This window comes from Lottia gigantea, assembly GCF_000327385.1.
Source record: "Lottia gigantea unplaced genomic scaffold LOTGIsca_8, whole genome shotgun sequence".
Lineage (NCBI taxonomy): Eukaryota > Metazoa > Mollusca > Gastropoda > Lottiidae > Lottia > Lottia gigantea.
This window is the reverse complement of record NW_008710662.1, coordinates 4,564,351-4,589,619: the sequence shown is the minus strand read 5'-3', so window position 1 is coordinate 4,589,619 and position 25,269 is coordinate 4,564,351. Positions and strand designations below refer to the sequence as shown.

The 25,269-nt window shown below is 32.2% G+C and overlaps 4 protein-coding genes across 4 annotated transcripts; 3 read left to right on the top strand and 1 right to left on the bottom strand.

Moving 5' to 3' along the window:
- Positions 1-1,360: 1,360 nt before the first annotated feature.
- LOTGIDRAFT_203275 (hypothetical protein) lies at positions 1,361-5,280 on the bottom strand. The gene is made up of 4 exons (XM_009067128.1): positions 5,132-5,280; positions 3,322-3,473; positions 2,675-2,888; positions 1,361-2,327 (listed from the first exon to the last, which is right to left on the bottom strand). Exons 1-4 carry the CDS (start codon positions 5,183-5,185, stop codon positions 2,151-2,153), a joined length of 597 nt encoding a protein of 198 aa, XP_009065376.1. The 5' UTR covers positions 5,186-5,280; the 3' UTR covers positions 1,361-2,150.
- A 3,010-nt stretch (positions 5,281-8,290) lies between these two features.
- Positions 8,291-14,098, top strand: LOTGIDRAFT_205898 (hypothetical protein; the record flags this gene model as incomplete). Its single annotated transcript, XM_009067127.1, has 13 exons — positions 8,291-8,431; positions 9,004-9,134; positions 9,349-9,550; positions 9,889-10,048; positions 10,335-10,468; positions 10,752-10,942; positions 11,266-11,475; positions 11,698-11,809; positions 12,201-12,352; positions 12,677-12,758; positions 13,059-13,127; positions 13,368-13,506; positions 13,950-14,098. The coding sequence occupies 13 exons, from the start codon at positions 8,291-8,293 to the stop codon at positions 14,096-14,098; spliced, it is 1,872 nt and encodes a 623-aa protein (XP_009065375.1).
- Positions 14,099-15,403: 1,305 nt separating this feature from the next.
- LOTGIDRAFT_155591 (hypothetical protein) lies at positions 15,404-17,560 on the top strand (the record flags this gene model as incomplete). The annotated part of the gene is made up of 1 exon (XM_009067126.1): positions 15,404-17,560. One exon carries the CDS (start codon positions 15,404-15,406, stop codon positions 17,558-17,560), a length of 2,157 nt encoding a protein of 718 aa, XP_009065374.1.
- Positions 17,561-19,157: 1,597 nt separating this feature from the next.
- On the top strand, positions 19,158-24,091 carry LOTGIDRAFT_229706 (hypothetical protein; the record flags this gene model as incomplete). The annotated part of the gene is made up of 5 exons (XM_009067125.1): positions 19,158-19,387; positions 21,720-21,776; positions 22,014-22,087; positions 23,489-23,696; positions 23,925-24,091. The coding sequence occupies exons 1-5, from the start codon at positions 19,249-19,251 to the stop codon at positions 24,089-24,091; spliced, it is 645 nt and encodes a 214-aa protein (XP_009065373.1). The 5' UTR covers positions 19,158-19,248.
- Between the last annotated feature and the right edge of the window lie 1,178 nt (positions 24,092-25,269).

Here is a 25,269-nt window from a genome sequence, read left to right as displayed (position 1 = left end):
AAGCCGACACAAGATGGGTTAACACTCTCAAGATTTTTTGTGAATTTATCTCTATTCAATGATAATTTGAATTGATTTAAATTAGCTTTGCCAAATAGGTCTAGTAACTGCCAACTTCATATGTACCTAGTATGAATTGAAAGGATCCCTTCTATTTAATATAATTTAATTCCATAAAATACTTTATTGGTTGAACCCTAATTTGGTTTCTTTGTTTCTATCTGAAATGTCACCTTTTAATAATGTCTATAATTAAAGCAATTGAAACCAAAATCTAAATAGTATTGGCCTGACTTTCAACTTAAGATTTGAAAAAGATCTCCACCCTTATGTAAACAATAAGAATTTGTCATAAGGTTACAATATAACTGTGATAGGATGGTGTGTGATGACCTAGTCTAAGTAAATGTCTAGCCTATAATCCTGTGTTGATAACTATGTAGTATGTATGAAATATTTTAACTTAATTAGATACATGGACCCTACATGCATCAATCCAATAGTGTTTAACCAACCATGAGATCTTTATGAATTTATTCATACACCATATTATTGGGGTCAATAGTGTAGTATTAGAACAAACTATAAAGTTGAATTAATTAAAAAAAGAGATCCCTGATGTATCACAAAATTTTGATTTAAGATGAAAGAAAAAGGAAACAGAATTTATGTGAGTAAATGTCAAAGGCATGGTAAGAATGTGTATATATAGAAGTCATTACAATTGACTCAGTTATTTCAAATGTTGATTTCCTCTCTTCCTTTAACATAGGCTACATCATATACCAGTATTAAATCTTGAGCAATTTCATTACTGGAATATTGATTTAGCAGAATTACAGAAAAACTGAAACGCATGAACATAACTTAATTGTATCGTATAGACTAGTCCTGAACCAGACACCTTACCTCATCAATTTTACTTAAGTCCCTCAATGTGATATTATATTGTTTTTTAACCTAAATTATGACACTGAAAGATCACTGACTTTTTGGGCCTTCCACATGAAATTGAAACTAGATAAACCGTCATTGGGTTGTGCCTGAGAATTTTGTTATGCTTCCTAGAATAGGAGTTGAATAGTTTTGAAACAAGAAGATATATGTTATTAACAGGTTAATATGTTAAAGTTATGTAATGAATTAAGCTGATAATAGGTAAGACTTTATGTATAAAATTGAGAGAAATAGATTGAAAATGTAAGTTGTACAAGTATCTTGGCAATTGTAAACAGGATTACATGGTGCCATGGTGAATATATTGGACATGGCCTCAATTTGGAAATGAATTTTCTTATGCAATAACTCACAGCATCATACTCAACTTATCCCTTGACTTTCAGTAAATTTTCAGTGTTATATGAACATTGGCTTTAAAAAATAGTAAATATAACATATTAGCAATCTGTGCATTTAGAACTAATTTACTCTTCTAGTCTATAGACAAAATGTGATTTATCTGATCTATTAACCAACAGATGGCCCATTATGATGAAATTGAACTATCACACATGGCAACTATTCCGTTTTTCAGTTAAGAAATATTAAACAGGTTTATTTCATCTATATGAAATCTTTGATTTCAATCAATAGACAAAATATCACTTGATGCCAAAATAACAAGTCAACCATATGAATCTACTTAAACCTTTATTTCAAAGAAACAAAAAAATAATATAAACTAATTATTTTGGTAAAAAAATATGCCAAAACATTTTAAGCAACTAATGGAAGTATAGTCAAATTATGAAAAAATATTATTTATGATTGGTCCCATTTCCCCTTTTAAAAAATATTTAACATCTTAACAACTTTTGAAATATAACAAACATTAAGAATGCTCTCTTATGTCATGGAAACTTATTATACTTATAATAAAAGAGTATCAACAGTTTAACAAATAACATTTCTGAAAATTTCTTTAAAAATTTGTAAATGTAAAAAAACAAAGGATTGATATCATTGCTTGATTTACTATCTACCCAACTAATTGCATATGATGTATCTAGTAAATTGGTGAGGTTTTATTTGGAAAGCTTGCATCAAGGCCACAAAAATAAAACAAATCTGATCACTGAAATGGGTGTGGTATATCATTATGCAGGTTTTTCAAAGGATAATAGCTTTACAGTTCATAAAATGTCTTTCACCTAATCCATAATCATTCGACCTTTACCAAAGTTTTGACCAGCTTGGGTAGCTCCCTTATTGCTTCCCATTTGAAGACCAATTACATTTTGACCAGCTTTCAACTGTTCTTCAGAAAAATTTCTAATATTGGCTTCAGATTCTTTGGGACCATAGCCTCTCATGCCTTTTGCTTTTGCCTGAAAAAGAAATTCCAGAATTGCTACTTGTACTTTTAATGTCCATAAACCATTCAGATTATGAGGTTAAAAGACACTTGAATTTAGTGTTGTGTTTAACGTACATTTAATACTAAGTCATATTTCAATTTCAAAAATAAACCTTTTCAATCTTATGAAGTAAAATAGAAAATTGTTAAATAAGCTTTTCATCTATCAAATTTTGAATTTTTGGCAACATGTACTCTCAAATGACAATTGGTTGTAAAGCAAAATGACCTACGAAATAATTGGTCCATGTATGCTGTTATTGAATTATTGATTATACAACATGTGTTGTGGAGCATAAAATAGAATTATTTACATACCTTTCTAGCTGTGGAACTCAGGCATAATATAACTTGATGTAAATTTGTTCTCTCAAATAAATCCACAGTTTGAAAAGACTCTGTAGCTGGGACACCAAATTCTACTGCTTTCGCAAGGAAAATGTTGATCATTTCCATTTGTTTAAAGGCTAATTTTTGTGCAGTTTGTAATTTACTAGAGTTAACACAACCAGGGTGTAAAACATTAGCTAATCTGAAATATTATACAAAACATTATAATTAACTGATATTCTATTAGTTAAAAAATATTGTCGCTGATATTAGGTTTCCAAATGGGCAGCAATGCTTACCTGAAATTTTCTTGAAAATTAAGACTAAATTTTCAAATTCATTGCTAAGTTTGTATAACAAGGATTATTCCATCTATTGGATGTTTTAAAGGGAAAAACTTTGTGATTTTACATTATTAACATAAATTGACCAATCTGTATACAAGGGGAAACATGATTTTATTAAGAAGTATTTTGTGGTAAGTTTATCTTGCTTTGTTCAGAAGGTTAGTTCTGCATCACTATGTTCACTTTGTAATAATTTGTTATACTGCATTTAGTGTGTTATAGTTGATTGGGTTCAATTCTACCTCATCTAACTCGTCTATTTTCAATTCAAATTAATTGTTATCTCACCTTGAAAGATACAAACCATCTTTTAATTGTTCATAAACATTATCTTGAGAACCTGATGTATTAGTTGGACCTTCCATACCATTATCTGATAAAATACCCTTCAACCACTCCAAGGCTTGTTGAGCCTCACCTTCGTCATATTTTTTGGATATCTACAAAACATAAGTTGATATTGAGCTTTAAATTGTTGCAAGAAGATACTATTCACAGAGCCCATAGCATGATCTCTTCAACTCGTTTCGAACTTTCCAATGAAGTCTTTTTACTTGAATGTAAGTACTAATGTAAATACTAAGGTATGTCATTGCAAATTCTGCTTGCAAGATTCTGAAAGCATTTGAAGTGAAAATGCGCAATGCAGTTTCAAAAGCTTTAGGTTTTTTTTTAAATGACATCAGCTGAGACATTTTTATATAGAACAACATGTAGTTATAAATAGTATTTATGGTATTCATTATATTTTACCATTGAAATAATAACCCTTAATAAAACAAAATATTGAGAAGGATACTTTTATTCTAAGGTTTTCTCCTTGTACATTTTGTTCCTAATGTATGAAGGAAATTTAATTTGTGAAAATCATTCAAATTTTATTTGAACTAAAATAAATAATGAAGGTCAACCATCTGTCTCACTTATACTAATGGTGTACAATTTCTATTAATGGGAGTATATTATTGGGTATGTAATAAGTGGTAGAGAGATTGGATGGCCACATCTGTATGAAAATTGGTGAGCATGACTATAACCCAGCACAGCCTCCATAATCCAATGAACCTTTAACCTAGATCAGGGTAGTTTACTTAATATCATCCCAAGCCGTTTAAAGGAACGGATGCACCATTTTTTTTTGACCAATCGTCTCAAAAACAGGAATTTTTAGCTAAGCCAATCAGTAATAGTGTTCACAGCTGACTGTCGAAATTAAAGCCTGTAAGTCTAAATGTGTCCATAATAATCGCGTTTGAATGTTAAAATGACAACTCGTCATTTTAAGATACTCTGTGAGACTAACAAGCAATAGAGAGTAAAATTCCTAGTTTGAAGTATTTTGAAATGAATTATGCAATTTGCATGCATTTCTAGTAGTCCTGAGGACTGTATACACATATTTAACACCTGAATCAACCCTTCAAAATGGTGGTGCAACTATCCCTTTGATACCCTTTAAATACTAGCCCTGGGCCTACACCTCACAAAATATTCACCAAGTTGGTTACACTACTTATACCCAATAAACAATACTAGTTATAAAAAAAAATACAAATCTAGTTGCAGAGTAGCAACAGGTGTCTGGGAAGAGTGAGGATGGCCCGACATATAACACTCGGTTAGTACTTGTATTGGAATATACAATCAAAGTTGTATTAAACGCATATAATACATAAACCAAATGGATGTCACTGTGGAATGAACATACCTTGTCCTGCTTGGGACACTCTCAACACTTATTATAGTGGATTATTAACCAGTAACATTTAAAAAGTTGCATTCCAGTGCATTTGCAATAATAAACATTTTTGCAATAATAAACATTTTGCAATAATAAACATTATGAATAATATGTTTACAGTTCTTATTGTATGTAGGCCTATTTGGTTATAAAATCATGCTTTGGATAGTTTCCAAGTCATGTAGTTAGGAGAATAAACCTGACCATACAACATTTAATAGCTTATTCAGTAGACTGAAGAATGACACACACCACAAACTAACTTTTATTGGATTGAAAACTATATATAGGTCTATATATACATCTATACATATAAAGTGAAGGAGATACAATATAATCAACTTAACCGATACTTACTTTATCGGCAGCCTCAGCGGCAAATCCAGATTTTGTTGCTCTATTTGATGCCATCCTGAAATTTAGTTGACTTGATAAATGTTCACGAGTAATACTAAAGATTCAACCCTCAACTTTTATTAAATCTTCCAGTATTTTAGGCGCGTCTACTATACACTAATGATGAATCATTTGATCACGTGACTAAAGGCTGATTCAATTGGCTGTATACAGGGTGTGGAATTTGTATGGTTAAGGCAACTTAAAGTTAACAGGAAAGGGAAGATCATATTTTGCTTCATTGTCCAAATAGAAACAATTAAATTTTTATGACTTCATGAATGTTACAACCTAGCATTTATTCATTCTGGACCGCAAAATATGATATATCGTCTACCAGTGGGCAGAAGCCTTTCTTTAAATATTTCAATACTTAGAAATGGTATGTCTACGGAAAAGGCCTAAAGTCTACCAAACCTTAACCATACAGGAAAAACACTCTAGTTATCCACTTACAGATTCAATAATTACCTTTCGATTGATATTGCATGTTATGCAAATGATAAATTATTCTCTGGAGAACAACCTTCGTACAATTGATTATGTTGTGTTGATATGTTATATTCAGCTCATTACTGTTTGGTCTACTCATAGAAATAGATCTCGAGAAATGAACCTCAATATTGCCAGGGGACTTGTCAATTTGATTTGGTTGAAAGTTTAAAAACAACCTCTGAATAGCATGTCTATTCCATGATTCAATTAGGCTATTCAAAATCATTCCAGTTTATAACAATAGGCTAATAACAATTGAAGCACAACAGCATTGCTTTATAGGCTAAAAACATACTATAGGGCCTACTATTTTTCAGTAAATGTAAAAGGTAACTTAATACATTTCAAAGGTCAAACAAACAAATTGCTAAGACTAAGGTGAATGAAAGTGTAACCAAGATAAAGTGACAAGCATTCGTTATGTGACTGTTCACCATTTCAATTCATTTGTCAACAATAAGAAGGGCCTAGTGTGTGACGTCAATGTCAATGAACTATATAGCTGTATGTATTAAAATTCCAAATAGATTCGTATTGCCTTATATGGAAAAGTTGAAGTACAAGAAAAAATTATCCAATAAGATATCGGGGCTGTGTGTTTTATTAGAAAAACAGGTTTGAAATGCACATCATATTGTAGGTTTTAAATTGGCCTATTACATCATGGGTTTACCATGATTTCTATGATAAGCTGACCTTAACCTGTATCCTGCTGCTGTCTCTATGTATTCCTCAAGTTGTGCGAATACTTGCCTCAGAACCGTTTTTATCAACATTTACTTTTACTAATTAATGACCAATAATCATTATTATATTTGCCCCACGTTAAATGCATACATGGGAACCGTGGAATTTGCTGGCCTTGTGTTCCACATCAAAACAGTTAAGTACCTATAAAGTTAGATGTAGATTTTGAAAGAGCAGCGAATGTTTAAAAGAGGCCACCGATATAACAGAACCATTTTCCTGGATCAAACAGTGATGGTGTGCACCCAGTTCCAGAGATGGATCATCAGCCAGTGATAGGGATCAGAACATTGTATGCTGATAATTAGGAATCATTGACGCCAGCCAAAACACATTCCCGAAACACCCTACAAGGTCCATCTATTTACTAGCCTTTGCTGGCAGGTAATGAATAAAGCTGCAAATTGGAGTAACTGAACGTCAAAATTAGGCTGCGGACACGGAACATAACTAGAGAAGACTCAAACTCCTTACAGATGTCTCAGATATGTGCAAACTTAAGGCGTCAATTGTCATCGAATCTGAGGATGAACCAGATGGACAAGAACTTCATTACAGACTTTGCCGCCCTGACAACAGGAATTCCACGTCCCTTACTCCAAAAAACTAGTGTATCCTTCTTTTTTTGTTTCAGGTGGCCTATAGACATCAAATCTCGGGGCCAAAATCTCATCTGCATGCAAGAATACATTGATGAGATCTCAGTCAAATGAGGATTTGGTAATAATTGGAAGAAAGGTTTCGGAGTTATTGCCCTTGACTTAGTAAAAACGCGTCAAATTTGGATAGTAGCCAAGGCGTGATAGAGGCTACAGTTGTTATCCCATCTAGACGAAACTTGGTTTGCATGCATACGTGTATTGCTGAGATCTCAGTTGAGTTCGAATTTGTTATCAATCAGACGAATGATGATTATTGAGTGGTGTGATATAACTTTCATGCCTTCATGACATAAAATAAATTGTGCTGATTGAAACTGAATAATGAGCCTTTTTCTGTTCAGGTCCACAAGTAAAAGAGACAGGGGTGGGGAGTGGGGTGGGGCGGCGCTTCCTTGAATTATTTTCGCCCCCCCCCCCCCTCCACTGCAAAATTCAAACAAGTTCTCAATCGAAGCTGAAATCAGTCTCTATCAGATATTTCAGCCTCCGTGCAAATGCATTCGCCCCCCTTGGCACATTGGTCTGGTTACGGGCCTGTTTCTGTTGATAACGATTTATAGTGCACATCTTGCTTTGAGCAATTTTCATGATGACTAAATTTCTTCGGCAAAGATGGAGTTCAGTCCTTTATACTAACTTCACTATATTCTAAAGCTTTATGTAACAAAAATCATTGGTTATAGTTTATGCACCGTTTTGACATTCGTCAGGCACACGGGCCTATTGATCAAAAACAATATGAATTATATTATACATTATATTACTTATAAATATGTTGCATAAACTATAACTAGTGATTAGCCTATTGTTCCATATAGCTGTAGAATATACAGCTAGGCCCTAGCTATTTTAATATGGAAGATTACAGGTTTAATATTTCGGTGATTAATATTTGGAAAGTGCTAAAATTCAAAATTTGTCTTCTTTTTGTGTCTTTGTATAGACATACCAAATTTTATCAAAATCGGTTAAAAACTGTAAATTCTAGAGAGTTTACGAGGGATAACGTCGGCCGCCTTGTAGCTAAGAGAGGGTAACAAGATGGCGCCTTGTGACGTAATTGGCCAGACTCTCTCTATATACGGCTCTGAACATTGTCGTATACATTTAATCGTAGTCTGGAGCCTTTGCTGTTCCAAACGAAGGAGTTATTACCCTTTACAATAAAACACACATTTTGCACAATAACAACAATCAAGAGAGATAAGAGTGGATGATGCCAGTTCCTAGTGATAGTCAAGTGGCAGAGGTGGTAGTGACATTTGAAGATTTCAAAACTCTTCATGAACCTCAGCTAAGAACTACAGGTGTTCCTGAAATATATTGGAAAACTTTGTTTACCAAACTCACAAAACAGGTAGGGGAGAGTGGGGGAATACCAGAACAACGTGGATCTATAAAAAAAAAAGAGAAAGTTCATTGCTTGCGAATTACATTATGAAATATAATTTTCAATTTTCAATATTTATCTATTTATAAATTTTCAACTGTGATATTTTGTGATATGATTGATAGGGGTGGTTAACATCCACTGCCATTAAAATAGTTTCCAACTATTTCAGTTAAGTTACTAATTAGTGACAATCAGTGAAAGAAATTGTGATTCCTTTCACAAACTAAAAAACCAAAATGTACCTTTTTATGTGGAATGAAATCATCAAGAAGTGCTATGCGTATCATGGCATGTTGTATATCGATTTATCATTGGTCATTTTCCTGGTCAATTTAAAGGATATTATGGTAATTCATAATTTAATGTAGGTCTACAGAATCTTATATTTCTATGGAACCAATGACATTCCAGGACAAATTGAATGCAATAAAAAAAGGAAAGTTTCAATTCTGAGCTCACTGTAAATGTGGTTTGAGAGTATCTTAGTCATACCAATCAAAAGCACTTGATTCTTTTTCTTATTTTTTATCTTTAAGATATATGATGCTGGAAGAAGTTTTCAGATATTATGTGTTGAATTAGAAAATGAAGAGAATGAAGTTAAAGAAATTAAATGGAAAGTTGTAGTGATTAATGAAGATGGTTGTAAGACAAGTGATGAGAATCAGTAGGTTCATGTTGTGTTGGTGTTTATTCTTTATCTGCTACAGTATTCTCTTCTTTTGGGGTGCCTCATAGCTTCTATTTGTATACCATCTTTATACATAATTCCTGTGAAGTATTTCAGAATAGTGATGGTATCCAATAGAACTTTAAGTTATGTTTGGATTATTTACCTTTGATAAAAAAAAGAGTAGACTCTTCATAATATCTCTTTATAGAATTTATCTGGTGGATCATGCCTGGACTTATAAAGTTAAAGAAGCTAGGAACCATCTGATCAATATACCTTGTCTATTAGAGAGAATGGTAGATCTGATGGAGATATCAAAAGAAAACCAATCAAAAGATGATATGATCAACAATGTATTATCTGAAATGTGGAAATATAATCAAACCTTTAGCTTTGGAAATACTGAATTGGTGAGATATTTTAATGTGCAATCAAATTATAATTTGATGTAGGCTTATCACATATGGGTGGGGTGTCTTCATACAGATTAAATCTATCAAAAAAAGATGTTTGTATTATGGTCCAAGTGTTTTTAAACCTCCAATAATGCAGATGCCATCATTTCTTTGACTCATTGTTTCTTGTCAAACAAGGAGTTAGTCGCATTCATGTTATATTTTTACAATGTCATGTAATGGAATGGCTATGTGAATGTTGTAATAATCTATAATCAGCATTTTTGTAGACAATATGATATTATTGATGGTAATTGATAATCTGTAAACATTAAATTATGATATAATTTTAGGGTTCAGAAGAATCTTTACCATACTGGTACATTATGGATGAATTTGGTTCTAAAATACAACATTCTGATAACCCAACATTTAAAATGGAACCATTTTTCTTTTCCTATCAAAATATTTCATTTACATTACTATGGCCAATTGTTGATAGCAAAAAAGGCGGTAAGGATGTTTCTATAATTTGTCTATAACTTAAGTTATTATCCTTGCTGTGAATGTCGTTGAATATCTTGCATTCCCAATTGAATGTATTTCATGACTAGGGTTAGGAATTTTAGGTTTTAACATTGCGGTTAACTAATGTTACGAAAGCACAGGCACAGGCATGCAGACTTGACCTTAGGGTTAGGGGGTTAGGGTTAGATTTAAAAAAAAATGGAAGCTTTTTAAATTAAGTCAAGTAACTGCTTAATTTCCTCAATAATAATTATAAATATATTTTTTATAGATGATGTTACAAGAAATTATGTTGAAAATACCAGTGATCCATTGATTCAGAAGGCTAAACTAATACCATGGAGATATGAGAATATGACTACTATAAATTGTAAACAAGAGGAGCCTGATGACTCTTACTTTATTGTAAGTAGAAAATCTTGTAACCAAATGAGATGAAATTGGCACTTGCTATAAATATAAAGTCCAAATTCGAATTTGTAACACCCAATAGACACTCAATTGGTTGGCACTCCATGTTGGCATGTTTGTTCACATTAATTAATGCCTCTAAAATTGCCAAAATCAACAGTTTTTTACTGAGTATGTGTATAAAGAACCATAAAATGAGGGAAGAATGAATGAAATTGGAATTTGTTTTATTCCGCAAGAACATTTATGAACCATGTATATATTGTTTTTTCCATAGAGTCATCGAGTGAATGAAAGTCTTCCAAACCCAACAGCTACTTATCCTGATCTACCTAAAGATAGAAGTATTAAAGTTTATATGGAGTATAAAAATTTGGCTGAACATTTGACAGATCCACGTTTTGAATTAATCGATAATACAGCAGATGCTGATATATTATGGTTAAATCAACATTATAAAGATTTCAAGTGTGTAATATTTGATGTCTAATGTCTTAGCAAAAACTTGGAAATGATCTAAGAATGTTATTCAACTAACTTTATGGTAACATTTCATATATATCAGGACCATCCCTGATATAGCAAATATTGTAACATCAGTTTCCTTGCATTTCACATATTGATAGGGGTGTCTCTGTGAGTCCAGTCCAGCTGAACCTTTTGTAGATTGGAAAGGAATAAGTAATATAGCTATCCCACATTAAATTACACCCTGCATGACATTGCTTGTTTGCTCTTACAGCAATATCTTTTTATTGTTTTTTTCAATATAAAGTAATTATCTATTATAGGGGTCTAAGTGAAGAGTTACCAGGGGTGTATATTAATCAGTTTCCTATGGAATATGTTTTAACAGTAAAAGATATAATGGCTATTGTAAGTAGAAGAGCAGCTAAACATGATGAGGTATTCCCATCTTCACCTACATGGTTACCAGTAACCTACAATTTAAAAACAGAGTTACCTCAATTTATATCTTATTATCAGCAAAGAGAAGAAAGGTAATTATAACCTATATGATGATATCAATATTTACCTTGACAAGAAGTCTCACAAAAGAAGCTCTATCACTATTACATGATTTTGCTGGTCAGAAAAAACTTTATTCTTTGTACTGGACATTTTCAAAAGCCATAAAAAGTGATGATTTTTTTTCTTTTTTTAATTGCATGCCAAGCCTTCAAGTATTTGTGCTTAAAACTATGTATTTATGTTTATTAAAGGGGACTAGATAACCATTGGATTTGTAAACCATGGAATTTGGCTAGATCTTTGGATATGCATATAACAAAAGACATTAATTATGTAGTAAGATTAGCTGATTCAAGTCCTAAGGTATATATAGATTCCAATGTGAAGTGTTTTCGGAGAACCTTACTAAAGATATGATAGAACTGTGAAGAAATTGGTCTACTAACTTCCTAATTTAGATTTACCAATTCTCTTGCCCCTTGCCAACAGAAAATCTCCAGGAATCCTTATTGTCTTCTGCCATGGAAATTAATTTCCCTTGATATGTCCTGATTATTCCATTCTGACAGAATTAGAAAATGATAAAGTTTATAAAACCATAATGCGAAAATAATTTTTTAAAAAAAGATTAAAAAAATGAGGCAAGATTCTCGGTGTCCAGTGTACGTCCATGATGAACATGCCATGAAGTATACAATGTGGGAAATATGAAATCTTGTAATAAATCATTAAAACTATAATATTATAATTGTAGGTAGCCTGTAAATATATTCATGATCCAGTTTTATTCTTTAGAGAAGATGTTGGTCAAGTGAAATTTGATTTTCGTTATATTGTTTTATTATCTGGTGTACAACCTCTCAAACTTTATGCTTATCAAGTATTCTGGCTTCGATTTGCTAACAGGTATTTTCTTATGATTAGGTTATAAATTATTGCTCAGTAGAAGTGAGTGTTAAAACAAAACAGAAAATATTGTTACTCAGATTTTCACCCTGACTTATTTCAGCCTGTGTCCCTACTGAAGTTTGACAACTAGTACTTGTTTTTGTGTTCGGATCGCTGTATATATAGTACCAGCAGAGTATTTGTCAGCCGATTCTAATTTGCTTGTTAACTGAAGTTCATGAACCCAGTTTTTTCCTGTTACCAATGAAATTCAAAAGGTGTTCTTGTCATTTCTCTCTCTACTATTTCTTGTATTCAATTATTCTGATTTTAATATTTCAGATCCTACTCTTTAGATAATTTTGATGATTATGAAAAACATTATACTGTAATGAATTATGATGACGATGCAGATTTAAAACAGGTGTGAGAAAGTCTTTAACATTGACTGTTTAAATTGAATGCATTCATGTTATAATTTATAGCTCATAGGGTGACCTAATAGTAGACACTAAACTTACTTTAGAAAGCATTGGCCATGGAATTAAAAGAGATCATGATGGGAAAGTCCACCTTTGATCATTTATCACCTAGCAATGAGACTGACATCCAAACTGAAATCCTAGAAAATGAATTAATTAGAAAGAGTTACAGTTCTCTACTCTATGTAAGACCACATCATTGCCAGTATCCTGCACTATTTTATATGTTTTCAATATTTCAGATCCATTATGATGAATTTATACCTATGTTTAATGAACAATATTCAATGTATCCATGGGAAGATATACAGGTATAATATGTTATTTTGCAATTATCTTTTAAATTCTTTTCATGAAATTTAAAACATGAATTTTAAACACAATATGTAACATGTTAAAGGGATATTTTGCCATTCCTGTTGATAAAGCTTAATTTCATCATACAATTAAACAAATATACTGTTTAATATAAAACTAGACCTGTGCACTACTAACTTATATCTGATTTCTAGGATTATAGCTATCAAAGAATTGGTTGATTTGTATTTCAGAAAGATGTATTTAAAATGATGAGAGAATTATTTGAGGCTGGTAGTAATAGTCCTGCCCCACGTGGTATTCAACCTTCACCCCAATCCAAGGCTATGTATGCATTAGATATGATGTTAAGTTGGGAAGTTAATGAACAAGGTAGGTAATTAATTAAGCTCTGTGTTAATTAGCTGATATGTTTTAGGCATTGTATACCACATTGTTTTCACACTTGACACTTCCACCTGTAACCCTAATTACATGTGTGAGTGGGTGCACTGTTTGTCAAAAAAGTTCATTTCCCTTGTGTATTCAATATCTAAAGTCAGTAGTGATATAGAAGGGATTATTGCTTTTATCTTATACTTATATATTGTTAAATTTCCAAAATTAAAATTTTTGGGCCCATGAAATCTTAGATGCTCTTTATTGTAAAGACAAGACAATTTTTTTATCTTTTGACCAAAGACATTAATTTGCTTTAAAAAAACTGTTCCTCATTGTGCACTGCATTGCGTCTTTATCATCTTAATCTGCAATAGAAAAGTTTTTGCATTTTATTTGAAATTTTATGTGTAAAAACATTCATTTTTATGTTTTAGGTGAAAAGTATGTACAACCTCAAATATGTGAAGTAAATTATGCACCAGATTGTGATAGAGCTTGTTTATATCATCCTTTCTTTATTAATGATGTTTTCAGTGTTTTATTTTTAAATGAAACTGAAAATAAACATGTTATTTCAATTTAATATAATACTTTGTTTTTGTATGAAAACTACAATATCTATTTAAGAAGGTTGTCCCATGAGGAATAGGAGAAATCAGCTTAGCGGTGATATGCTAAAAAAGAACACATCCTAAAGTTTATGCAAAATTACCTGGGGCAGATGACATAGATGACTGTTTGGGTCTGATGAGTGGAAGCAAATTTTCGACAACGGCCAACAACTTGCAGCTTCTTGGAGAATGTGATCAGTCATTGGATTTAGTTGTCCCACTGATCGTCGTGAGGATCAAGTTGATTGTAGTTTTCAGAAATTAATTTGTCGACAAAACATGAACGGATTCGTTAAGATCCTGTACCCTCTTGTCAAATTATTCCAAATTGCTTTTTTTCTAGCTTTTCAAATCTCACCAGAAAAGTAATACCGAAAGAAGCAAAGGTTATCCAAAACTTTCCGTTCCTGGTTAACTGATCCATTTCCAATCTAAATATTCGGAAAGTTGGACAATTTTACAGTTAGAACTACTATACTGCTGAACGTGGTCATATAGCTTTCTGTAAACCCGTCAAACGTTTTCTGACTCTTGTCTTCTTCATTCATATTCCACAGAGGCCATTTAAACCCCCAGAAGTCTATATTGGTCATGGATGCCCTGAATTATCTGTAAATAAACTCAAATTATAAATATATCAAATTTAATTCTATCACTTGATGAGTTTCGTGACGTCCAGTTATCTAATAAAGGATCAAAACAAGATGGAACCCGAGAGTTTTTCATTAGCAAGAAGATACCTGATATAGGTTTATTATGTTGTTTGCCACATAAGGGTTTGTAACCACGGTAACGTTATCATTATAAAACGCATGATCTGTTTGGCTGTCGTCACTCGCGGCGAAAACTTTCACAGTTTAGGCAGAATAGAGCTTTTTTTACTGATATAATCATTCTAACATCCTTTGAAGTTTAGAGATAGAGAAAAAGGTATGGAGATTTTTTTTATATACAAATGAAATTTCTCGCAATTTTTTAATGTTTCATTAAGTATGAATTTATTTAAATTCAAATAGAATGAGCTCAGCGATAGACAAGACGTTTGCTTAAACAATATAATTTTTAATTTTTATCTATTTTATGTTTATTCATTTTCTAATATCTATTCAATGTATAATATCTATTCATTTTATAATATCTATTCATTTTATAATATCTATTCATTTTATAATATCTATTTATTTCATAACATTTATTTATTTTATCCATTTTTTTAAATCATACAGTGAAAAATATTTTCCGACCTTTTCTTGAAAGACCTTTTGTGTATTTCAGCAATGTCTTGGGGTAATGTATTCTTGTTGATTCCATTGCTTGCTATCTTATCATGTCCAGATGTACAATGTTATAACGACACTCAACTCTGTTCAGGAGAGGCCTGGTCCTGCCAGAATACATGTGGATCTAGTGAAACTGCACCATGTTCTTGTCATCCAAGTTGTACGAATTATCAGATATGTTGTGAAGATTATGAAGAATTTTGTGTTGATTCTAATGAAGAGAATGCCACAGATCACCAGCGACAGGGATACTGTTCTAGCATGTTAGATGTATGGCTGGTGGAAGGATGTGTTAATAATGATAATCATAGATATTATGACCGATGTATAACACCCAATAACACTATTCTATATGATATAACACCCGTTACCAACTTACAAACCAAAGTTCATTATAAAAACCGTTATTGTGCTCTATGTAATAATGATAATGATACCACATCTTGGTCAGTTGACGAAATATGCACCAACATTACCGATTTCCATCATTATTTTAACCTATGTATCTCCCAAATGAAGAATCCTATAGATCAAAACCCTGCTTTATGCCTAGCGGAAAGTATATCTACATATAACAAATCAAAAGCCTTGGAAAATGGATTATCGGAACAGGAAATACAAGATTTGGAAGACAAGTGTAATTCATTTACATCATATGTTACAGATGGTCGTACTGATAATGTTTATAAGAACCGTTATTGTTATCTTTTGAACGGACACAATGAGACGCATTGTAGCCCCACAATGTTTGACAAATTTGATGTCTATTGTGTGAAACATAGACATCAATTAAACCAATGCATGAAAGATGCCTGTGCTCAAGATAAAGGTTTCCAGATAAAGTATTGCTCTAAGGAAACATTTCGATTGTCTATGCAAATTGTGTTTGAGAAACGAGACACACGTGAATTAAATATTATTGGTGATGAGGAACAACTATTGATGGATAACAGTCAACTATTAAATGATGGGATTCTAAATGCTTATGAAAATGATGTCAATACCACAATATCGTGTAATGTTCAAAGTACCAAAAGCCGTAAGGATGGTTTTATAGCAACTTTCAACTCAGTTTTAAACTGTAAAATTGGTGACAGAGTAGATGAGTCTCTATTTACAGAGGATATATTAAATATTATCCCGAGCGGCGTGAAGTCCATAGATGATCAAATCAAGCTACCTATGAAAGTTGAAATATCTGCCTGTATAATTCGGACCACCATTTTCCGGCGAACAGAATTTACCTGTAGTAGAACTAATTTTAATATTTCAGTGATTAATGTTGTTCGACAAACGTCATCTGATATCGAAGAATATATTTCTACAATTTTCTGTGCTCTGTCAGATATTGGTCTTCTTTGCAGAATTTTCCTTCAATTTGCGGTGCCTTATTTTCAAACATTGCCTGGTAAAGTCCAATTTTGTTTGTGCTGCACACTGTTTGTTGCTTACACAAGTTTTCTTTTAGCTGGTGTTTTCCAAATAGGAACTTTCCCGTGCTATATTGCAGCAGTATTTACCCATTGGAGCTTTTTGTCCTCTTTGTTTTGGATGAATGTAATTGCTTTCCAGATTTGGCATACGTTTAGAGTTTGGCATAATCAGGTATCTGAAAGGTGTATCAGAACGCTAATCGTTTCTAGCTTGTATGCTATGGGTGCACCAACTATTTTAGTCGGCTCCGCGCTTTCAATTGAATTTTTTTATCCACAAAACTCATTCAGTCCGGCTTATGGCAAATATTCCTGTTGGATGAATAAATCGTACAGCGTCTTAACATGGTTTGTAATTCCTTGCTGTACACTGTCATTTGTTAATACAGTTTTTGCTTTGTTGACTGTTCGTGGATTGCGAGTTCAGAGAATGATAGACAAATCGCCAGTTAGTAAGATTGCCCCTGTTAATGATTTCGCTGTATCTGTTAGGATTGTAATTCTAGTAGGGGTCACCTGGTTGCTGGGTCTCTTTGCTGCATTTTTGGGATCCCCAGTTACATGGATGATTTTCACGCTCTTCAATGCATCTCTTGGGTTTCTTATTAGTCTTGTGTTGCTGTGTAACAGGCGTATATTTGGTTTACTCAAAGATAAATGTTTATGTCCAGTAAGGGAGACGTTCAACAGTATTACTCTTAATACTTCAAGACAAGCATAATTATTTAGTCAGACAGCTAATTATAAACAATTAATGACCAACTAACTTAGCCATGATTTGGATCATAAGCTACTTTGCGTGAAAATATTAGAAATCATGACAAAGAATGGTCTTATTCAATATGAAATATAAATAACCATCATGATAAGTTGTTTTTGTTAGGGCTATATCCGTTTGTATCCTTAGGATTGGGCTCATCAAAGATTTTGAAGCTTAGGGTGTCAGGAGTAGCTTGTTCTTTTCCCTACAACATGTGAAGGGGTAATATGGATATATATTCAACTATCCTGAACTCACGATAATGGCAGAATGTCCTTATATCATAGTCATTATATCTATATGGCTCTACATTTGATATATCGAGCACTATTTTAACAGTGAGAATTCTTTGTTATAGTTATTATATTATATAGTTACTCTTTTGTTTGAATAATTTTTTGTTTGTTTGTTAAATTAAAAGTTTATTAACCAATTTATTTTGCCTGGGACAAAGTACTTGTCCATGTTAAGTTTATTATTTATTATGTAATCATGTATTACAAAATTGTAGTAAACTCCGTAGATTATGATAATATCTTTATTTGAATTCCATTAATTGGAAACATATCAACACAATATTACAATAATATTATTGTATTTATAGATATTTCATTTCGATTTTTTATTTGGGAATCCATTATGAGTGAAATCACTTACAGGATATACATGTACTTAGATTTTCATTACATTGCAAACTGGCAAAAAAATAGGCTTGTGAGGCCACGTGTCTTACTGCATTACAACATTATTAATTTAAATTGCTCTCTTGAATCTATTGATGGATTGCTTATTTCATGATTATTATTAATAGAAATGCATAGACAGCTATACCAAAAGATTTCAGGGGCCACAACCCGAAGTTACCAAAGTTTCAAAGTGTTACAAATAGTAAGTCTAACCCACTGGTTGATGAACTGACCGAAACACGGGTTGCGCACCTTTTTCCTTATTCCATTATTATTTATTGTTTTCCAGAAAAAAACCCAGCAAGCAAGTCCTTGACGACTAATAATGATATAACATTTTCCCTCGCGCTTTCATGGTATCTAGAACTTTTTACCTCGTAAAATCCCTCGGGATGTGAGATTTTAGATATCATCAAAACCCTCTGCCGTCTTTTATCCTATACAAAAATGATCACCATAATTTTTTCAGGAGAGCGACAAAAATATATCATCATGAATGAATTGGTTTCTTGACTCAAATAAGGTGCCGAAATCAAATCCATTTGAGACAAAATATTACATACAGGTACAGATCAGGAACAACAACTTTGACCTATGATTGTTCTTCCTTAAGACTGTGCCTATATTCTGTATACGATAAATCTTGTATAGCAGTGCTAGTAGTAGGCCACTATTTACATTTCAAAACCTTTCACATTTGACATGTTATAGCAGACGGTAGAATTTGATTTCGCGAGGTATTGGCAATGTGCCAGATTCTATATTGGTGTATAGGTAATATATTGAGTATAGGTAGAATCCTACCTGGTTACTTGCCATATGGTTTTCTTGGTTATCATTCACTTCCTTCGTTCAATACAAGATGGCGTCAGTTTAACTAGAATAGATGTCTGAGGAAAATGGTGAATAAAGAGGAAGAGGTTTAATTGAAGCATATCTGTACATTACAAATCAAAACTTGATATGAATAGTTCGACAGGATTAGCAGAAACGTCGCCAACGGGAAGCGGCTCCACTCTCAGACCGTACCTTCGAAGAAAAAAATCTTCACTTGGGGAAACCAAAATAGCCGTAGTGGGAGCATCAGGTGTAGGGAAAAGTGGTAAGTGTTAATCCATTATGTCATTCTATGATTATGACACGTTAAAATTAGCAATTAGTTGATAGAGTATCTAAACTGATAGTTCGTCCACTTCGACCTTCATTAATTAGTAGGCAATACAAAAAATCATTCTGTTACGTCGGATTGTATATACCTGCTAATTGCAATGTTAAATTCAGTTATCTGCATGGAAGCGGTCAGAAGATCTCTACTGTGTTGATCTCAAATTTCATATTACAACTGTAATATATATAACATATGTTACCTCAGGTCTGAAGGTTTTAACATTATTTCAGTGTATCACATCATTGTGAAGAGTGTACATTGAAATATTGTTAAGAACCTTAAAGGATTTACCATATCTGTTTGTTGTGGACGTAATTTTTTTTCAAAAAGCCAGAATGGTGTGAATAATATTGAAATCCCTTGTTTAGATACAGTGTAGGCCTATGTAATGGGGTTTATTAAATTCAAGAAACAAAATAATACAATAATCAGTAAAACATAAAAAAAAAATGTTTTGATGAATTCTAAAGGCACTTTTGAACCAAGATCCTATGACGTTTACTTAATAACAAATACAGATGCAAACGATTGCCAAGTGTAGTATGTCCAGTATGACTAGATTTCAAAGTTCATCAATTTACGTTAACTATATTCGGGGGAGAAGATAACTATGTTTTGTCATATATTATTTCATACAAGTATGGTGCCACTTAAAACAAACCTGTCCTGTTAGATCTACTAACTCTTCGTATTATCGAAACAGTCCAATATCTTTAAAAATTACAACCTCTTTACAACCTCTGATAGGCTGTATACACAAGTGTAGCTTAAAATCCAATCAAATCGCTGCATTTTGTGATACATTGCTATTGCAGTCAAGGTATGAGACGAAGTTCGCAATTGGTTGATATTGTGAAATTGACAACAGATATAATGTAATGTTTATCGTAGTATCCCGATTTTTATATGGAGCCCTTTATATAGATGTAAAATAGATAATTGACTTAAAATTATAGATACCAGATTTAAAGAAATATACTGAAAACATGTGGTTCCAATCATTTTCTTATAAACATTGATAGTATTTTTGATAAAACATAATTAAATCTTATCAACTACTATATAGTATATTTGACTAGTGCAAAGCATAGATCTATATACGGGTAACTGGTATTTATCATACATAGAAAGCGAACTATAGTCATCTAAATATTTGCTTTCTCAATTGAAAGGGCTCCCGCTCTGGCTTCAAGCAATACTTTCAGAATTCTGAAGCCTGTTTTATTTTTACATTGGAAGAAATACGTTATGAACTTTCAGCACGTCTGACATATTCTGCGGAATATTAATATAGAAACCCTTATGACTGCTGGAATCCATCGTTTTTAACGTCTTGATCCAATGGCCACTCCATCATAAACAATCATCTTCTCGCGGGTCCCATCTGTCCTCTAGGGTAGCTTTGAGAACTCAAAAAACATCAAAAGATCACTGATTATAATATTCAGTTGTCGATACAAGAACTTGTTTTGATTGGTACAATCCTACCGGAATTTTCTACTAAAGATAGCATAAGAGCAGAATGTTAGATAAGAAATAACAAGACAGGAAGATAGATATAAATCATGGCAATAAATAAGTATAAACAATATATAAAATACTGTATTGTTATCATTGTTATAAAGTGTAGGTTACTAGGTTGATGTTATTAAGATAAACTAATTTCTGATCAGTTGGAAAATTTGCTTTTTATCATACGTGTATATAAACTAATAAGTTACTTTAATCTTTCTAAATAACGACCATCTGTTGAAACAATTTAATCTTTTAAATGTGCCAAATATAAAAACTGGGTTTATTTTCTGTTAAATTCAACCGAATTTGAATGGTTGGGTCTTTGTCCTACGTACCAAAATAACAAGCTAATAGTATTTAATTTGGTTTCCCCAAAGTCGGTCGGATTGGACAATAATCGAGACCCAGTGTGTTGTAAGAAGGTGTAAGTTCGTGTTCCCTGGACAGTTTTCACCGAAAAGAAGGAAAATAATCAGCGCTTCTTATCATTTTTTGCGTCAACTACGACTTTACTTAGAGTTTGTACTCGAGTCGACTTCTTTCCAATGATCCGAAAATAACTTTGGTAGACTTTATATACCATTTGAAACATACCTGATGTGCCTTAAGAGGATATGTTTCGGATAATCACAATGTATTTCTTACTATAACGTATGATTATAGCTGCATTGTTCTTCGGATTATTCTGCTATTACAAATCTTACTGTACATTTTCAGGACTATACTGTTAATTATTTTGGCTTTTTTTCAGCATTGGCAGTAAGATTTTTAACAAAAAGATTCATTGGTGAATACGATCAATCTAATGGTAAGATATATAATATCGTTGTACATGTTTTATTATATAATATTTGAAAGATAAAAAATACTTACTATAATTTTTTTCTCCCAAAATATTATTCAACGTCGCATTTGAGGCGTTTTTCACTTAGATTTCATCTTCGAGTGTAGACCACTATCTTCTGTCTCTTGCTGTCCCTTTGACCAATTTCCGTCAGTCACATTTTTCAATATTCCCGATAAGAGCGTAGATTCTTTATTTCAGATGCCAAATATAAATGTACAACCAATATTGATGGTGAAACTGTTGCCTTCGAGTTATTAGATACCAGATGCAATGTAAGTTATGTTTCTCTTAAAGGGACAGTTAGGCCATTTTTTTTTTTGACTAATCATACTTTAGTCTCAGAAACTGGAATTTTTTAGTCGAGCTAATCTTTAATAGTGTTCAGAGCTCACCATCAAAATTTGAGCCTTTAAATCCAAGTGTGTTTATAATTATCTGCGTTTGAATGTTGAAATAACGACTCGTCAATTTAAGATAATCTGTGATATACAGATAGACATATATAGAAATAGTGAATAAAATTCCTAGTTTGAAGTATTTTTAACGAATTATGTGATATTCGTACATTTCTAGTACATCTGCAGACTATTTACATATATTCAAGACTAAATTCCAACCCCACAAAATAGCCCTTGTCCCTTTAATGAATATTCCAAGATTTAGTTCATAATGATAGGCCTAATGGTGATCTAATTTAAAACACGCATGTTATATTTGTAATATAATGCAAAAATGGATTATCTTCAAACCGCTACCGCTAACAGAATGATAGAGTCATAATGATTTGATTAAAGTTGTTTTAGAATATATTTTAAGAACTGTACGGTGTTGGATATATAACGGAAAAAAAATTAACAAGAAATCTCAGATTTTTCAATAATGATGAATGTAACTGAACTGTACAGTGACAAGTTTTTAAAACCGATTTAACTGTCTTGTATAAAAAATGATGCCCGTAATAAAAAATAACCAAACTCTCTTGTATAAAGAATGATACCCGTAATAAAAATGACCAAACTTTCTTGTATAAAGAATGATGCCCGTAATAAAAATGACCAAACTTTCTTGTATAAAGAATGATACCCGTAATAAAAATAACCAAACTTTCTTGTATAAAGAATGATGTCCGTAATAAAAAAGACAAAATTTTCTTGTATAAAGAATGATGCCCGTAATAAAAATGACCAAACTTTCTTGTATAAAGAATGATACCCGTAATAAAAATAACCAAACTTTCTTGTATAAAGAATGATGCCCGTAATGAAAATGACCAAACTCTCTTGTATAAAAAAATGATGTCCGTAATAAAAAAGACCAAATTTTCTTGTATAAAGAATGATGCCCGTAATTAAAATGACCAAACTTTCTTGTATAAAGAATGATACCCGTAATAAAAAAATAATTGAACTGATGTGTATAGCGAATATTGCCCGTAATTAAGATAATTGAACTGTCGTGTATAGCGAATGATGCCCGTAATCAAAACTAATTTGACTCTTTTGTACGTAATTGAAATGATTATAATAATAATGAATGGTATTGAAATAATAATGATCCAACTATGTGGTTGAATCGGCTTGTATAGAAAAATGATACCCGTAATGAAAATAATTAAATTGTTATGTATAAAAATGATGCCCGTAATGAAAATTATTAAATGTTTTGTATTCCAGAATGATGATAATGGGACAAGAGATGATGTATTAAGATGGGCTGATGGGTTTATGTTAGTTTATTCGGTGACTAGTAGAAAATCATTTGATGCTCTGACAGAGATACAGAAGAAGATAGAAGAAACCAAGAAAGCCGGTCATGTTCCAATCAGTGTCGTAGGAAATAAGTCAGATTTAGCTCATATCCGCCAGGTAACACAAGATGAAGGTAAGATTCTTCGAATCCATAACGCATCTCTTCTATTTGAGAATTTCATATCGCTAGAATAATGGTACGAGACTAGAATGACAATGTAGAGAAATGGTGATTGTTATTTGCATTTAACAGTTTTAACCAATGTAAGTGATAGTAATCTATTTGAAAATTACCAGTTACCAGAAAGATCAAAGAGTAGAGAAGTACATGTATTGAGATATTGATATTTTGTATTTCAAGGATCCAAATTGGCTACTGAGTTTGGTTGTTCATTTCAAGAAGTTTCAGCTTCAGAAGATGTGGTTGCTGTCACAGAAGCTTTTCATGTGTTATGTAAGGAAGTTGTAGAGTTTAAAAGAAGATCTAGAACTTTTCTGGATAGGGTTTTCGGTCTGAAAAAATCATGATATATTCATTGAGTTTAAACACGAAATACAGGCGCATAATGGCATTTACATGGATGCGTCTTTGATCATTCAAGAAGGCGCCATTGCATATCCCCGAATTGAAATAGAGGAGCTCATTTCCCCATTCAGTTATAGGAGACATTAAAAGTAGGATTTAGTACTTAACTGCTTTAGTTGGTTTTTAATCTTCTAAAATCATTTTCACTGACGATGCCTAAGAAATATGGCCGAGGTGTTCTTTGTAAAATAATTGTGTACATACAAGTTTTTGTATATTAATATAATATTGTATATTTTGCTTTGTAGAAACCATTGCCTTATTAAAATGAGAATATTTTTTTCAAAAGCTAATATATTGTTCTTGTTATTCTGCTAAGAGAAATTCATTATAGTATATAAAGATATCGTGGACTACATATCATATCCATACTTAAGATGGATGTACCTTTAAACATTGGATCACTTGAGTTTTAATTCCCACTTTGTTGTGGGAACTATATGAAGGTTTGTTACCAGGAATTATATAAATATAGTACACACTTCTTTACACAAATGATACGAGGATGTCAGTTGTCTGAATATTTCAGCATGTTTCAGGTTCTATGATTTATTGAGCGCTATTTAATTATTTTTTAATATTTTGTCATTATATTAAAATGCACAAAGAGATCTGAAATGTACGAAAGCCGGGTCAGGACTTCCAACTTCCGACTTCCAATTTTTTTTTTTCACTTCCGATTTCCAAGTTTTTTCCGCCAGCGAACTGGTAAGTAAGCCTACGCTTTTGTGATCATATCCAATGTTTTGAGTTCTTTTTTATATAAAGCCCACTTTCTAATTGGGACATATATTGTCGGCACAATTAACAGTTCAATTTTTTGACAAAAGATGAAGAATTTCAACCCTTGATACATGGATATTATGTTAATTGATAGAAGTCACAGTTGTCATCTGATCTCAATAAAATTTGGTTTAATTTATATCTAAGAGTCCTTAGACACGTTCAAATTAAGGTATGATTCAACAGAGGATAACAGAGTTTCACAACTGGTCCGCTATGCTAGAGCTTGTTCTCTTTATAAGGACTTTCTGGCAAGAGGTCGAATATTAACCGTGAAATTACTGAAACAGGGTTACTTGACACAAAAACTTGAAATTTCTTGTAGAAAATTTTATGG

What these genes read in the sequence shown, in the direction of transcription:
- LOTGIDRAFT_203275 (XM_009067128.1), bottom strand. Translation starts at nt 5,185, where the DNA reads ATGGCATCAAATAGAGCAACAAAATCTGGATTTGCCGCTGAGGCTGCC. An exon ending in CCGCTGAGGCTGCCGATAAA is followed by an intron (nt 3,474 to 5,131) that starts GTAAGTATCGGT and finishes TATGTTTTGTAG; the next exon opens with ATATCCAAAAAATATGACGA. An exon ending in GATGGTTTGTATCTTTCAAG is followed by an intron (nt 2,889 to 3,321) that starts GTGAGATAACAA and finishes ATAATATTTCAG; the next exon opens with ATTAGCTAATGTTTTACACC.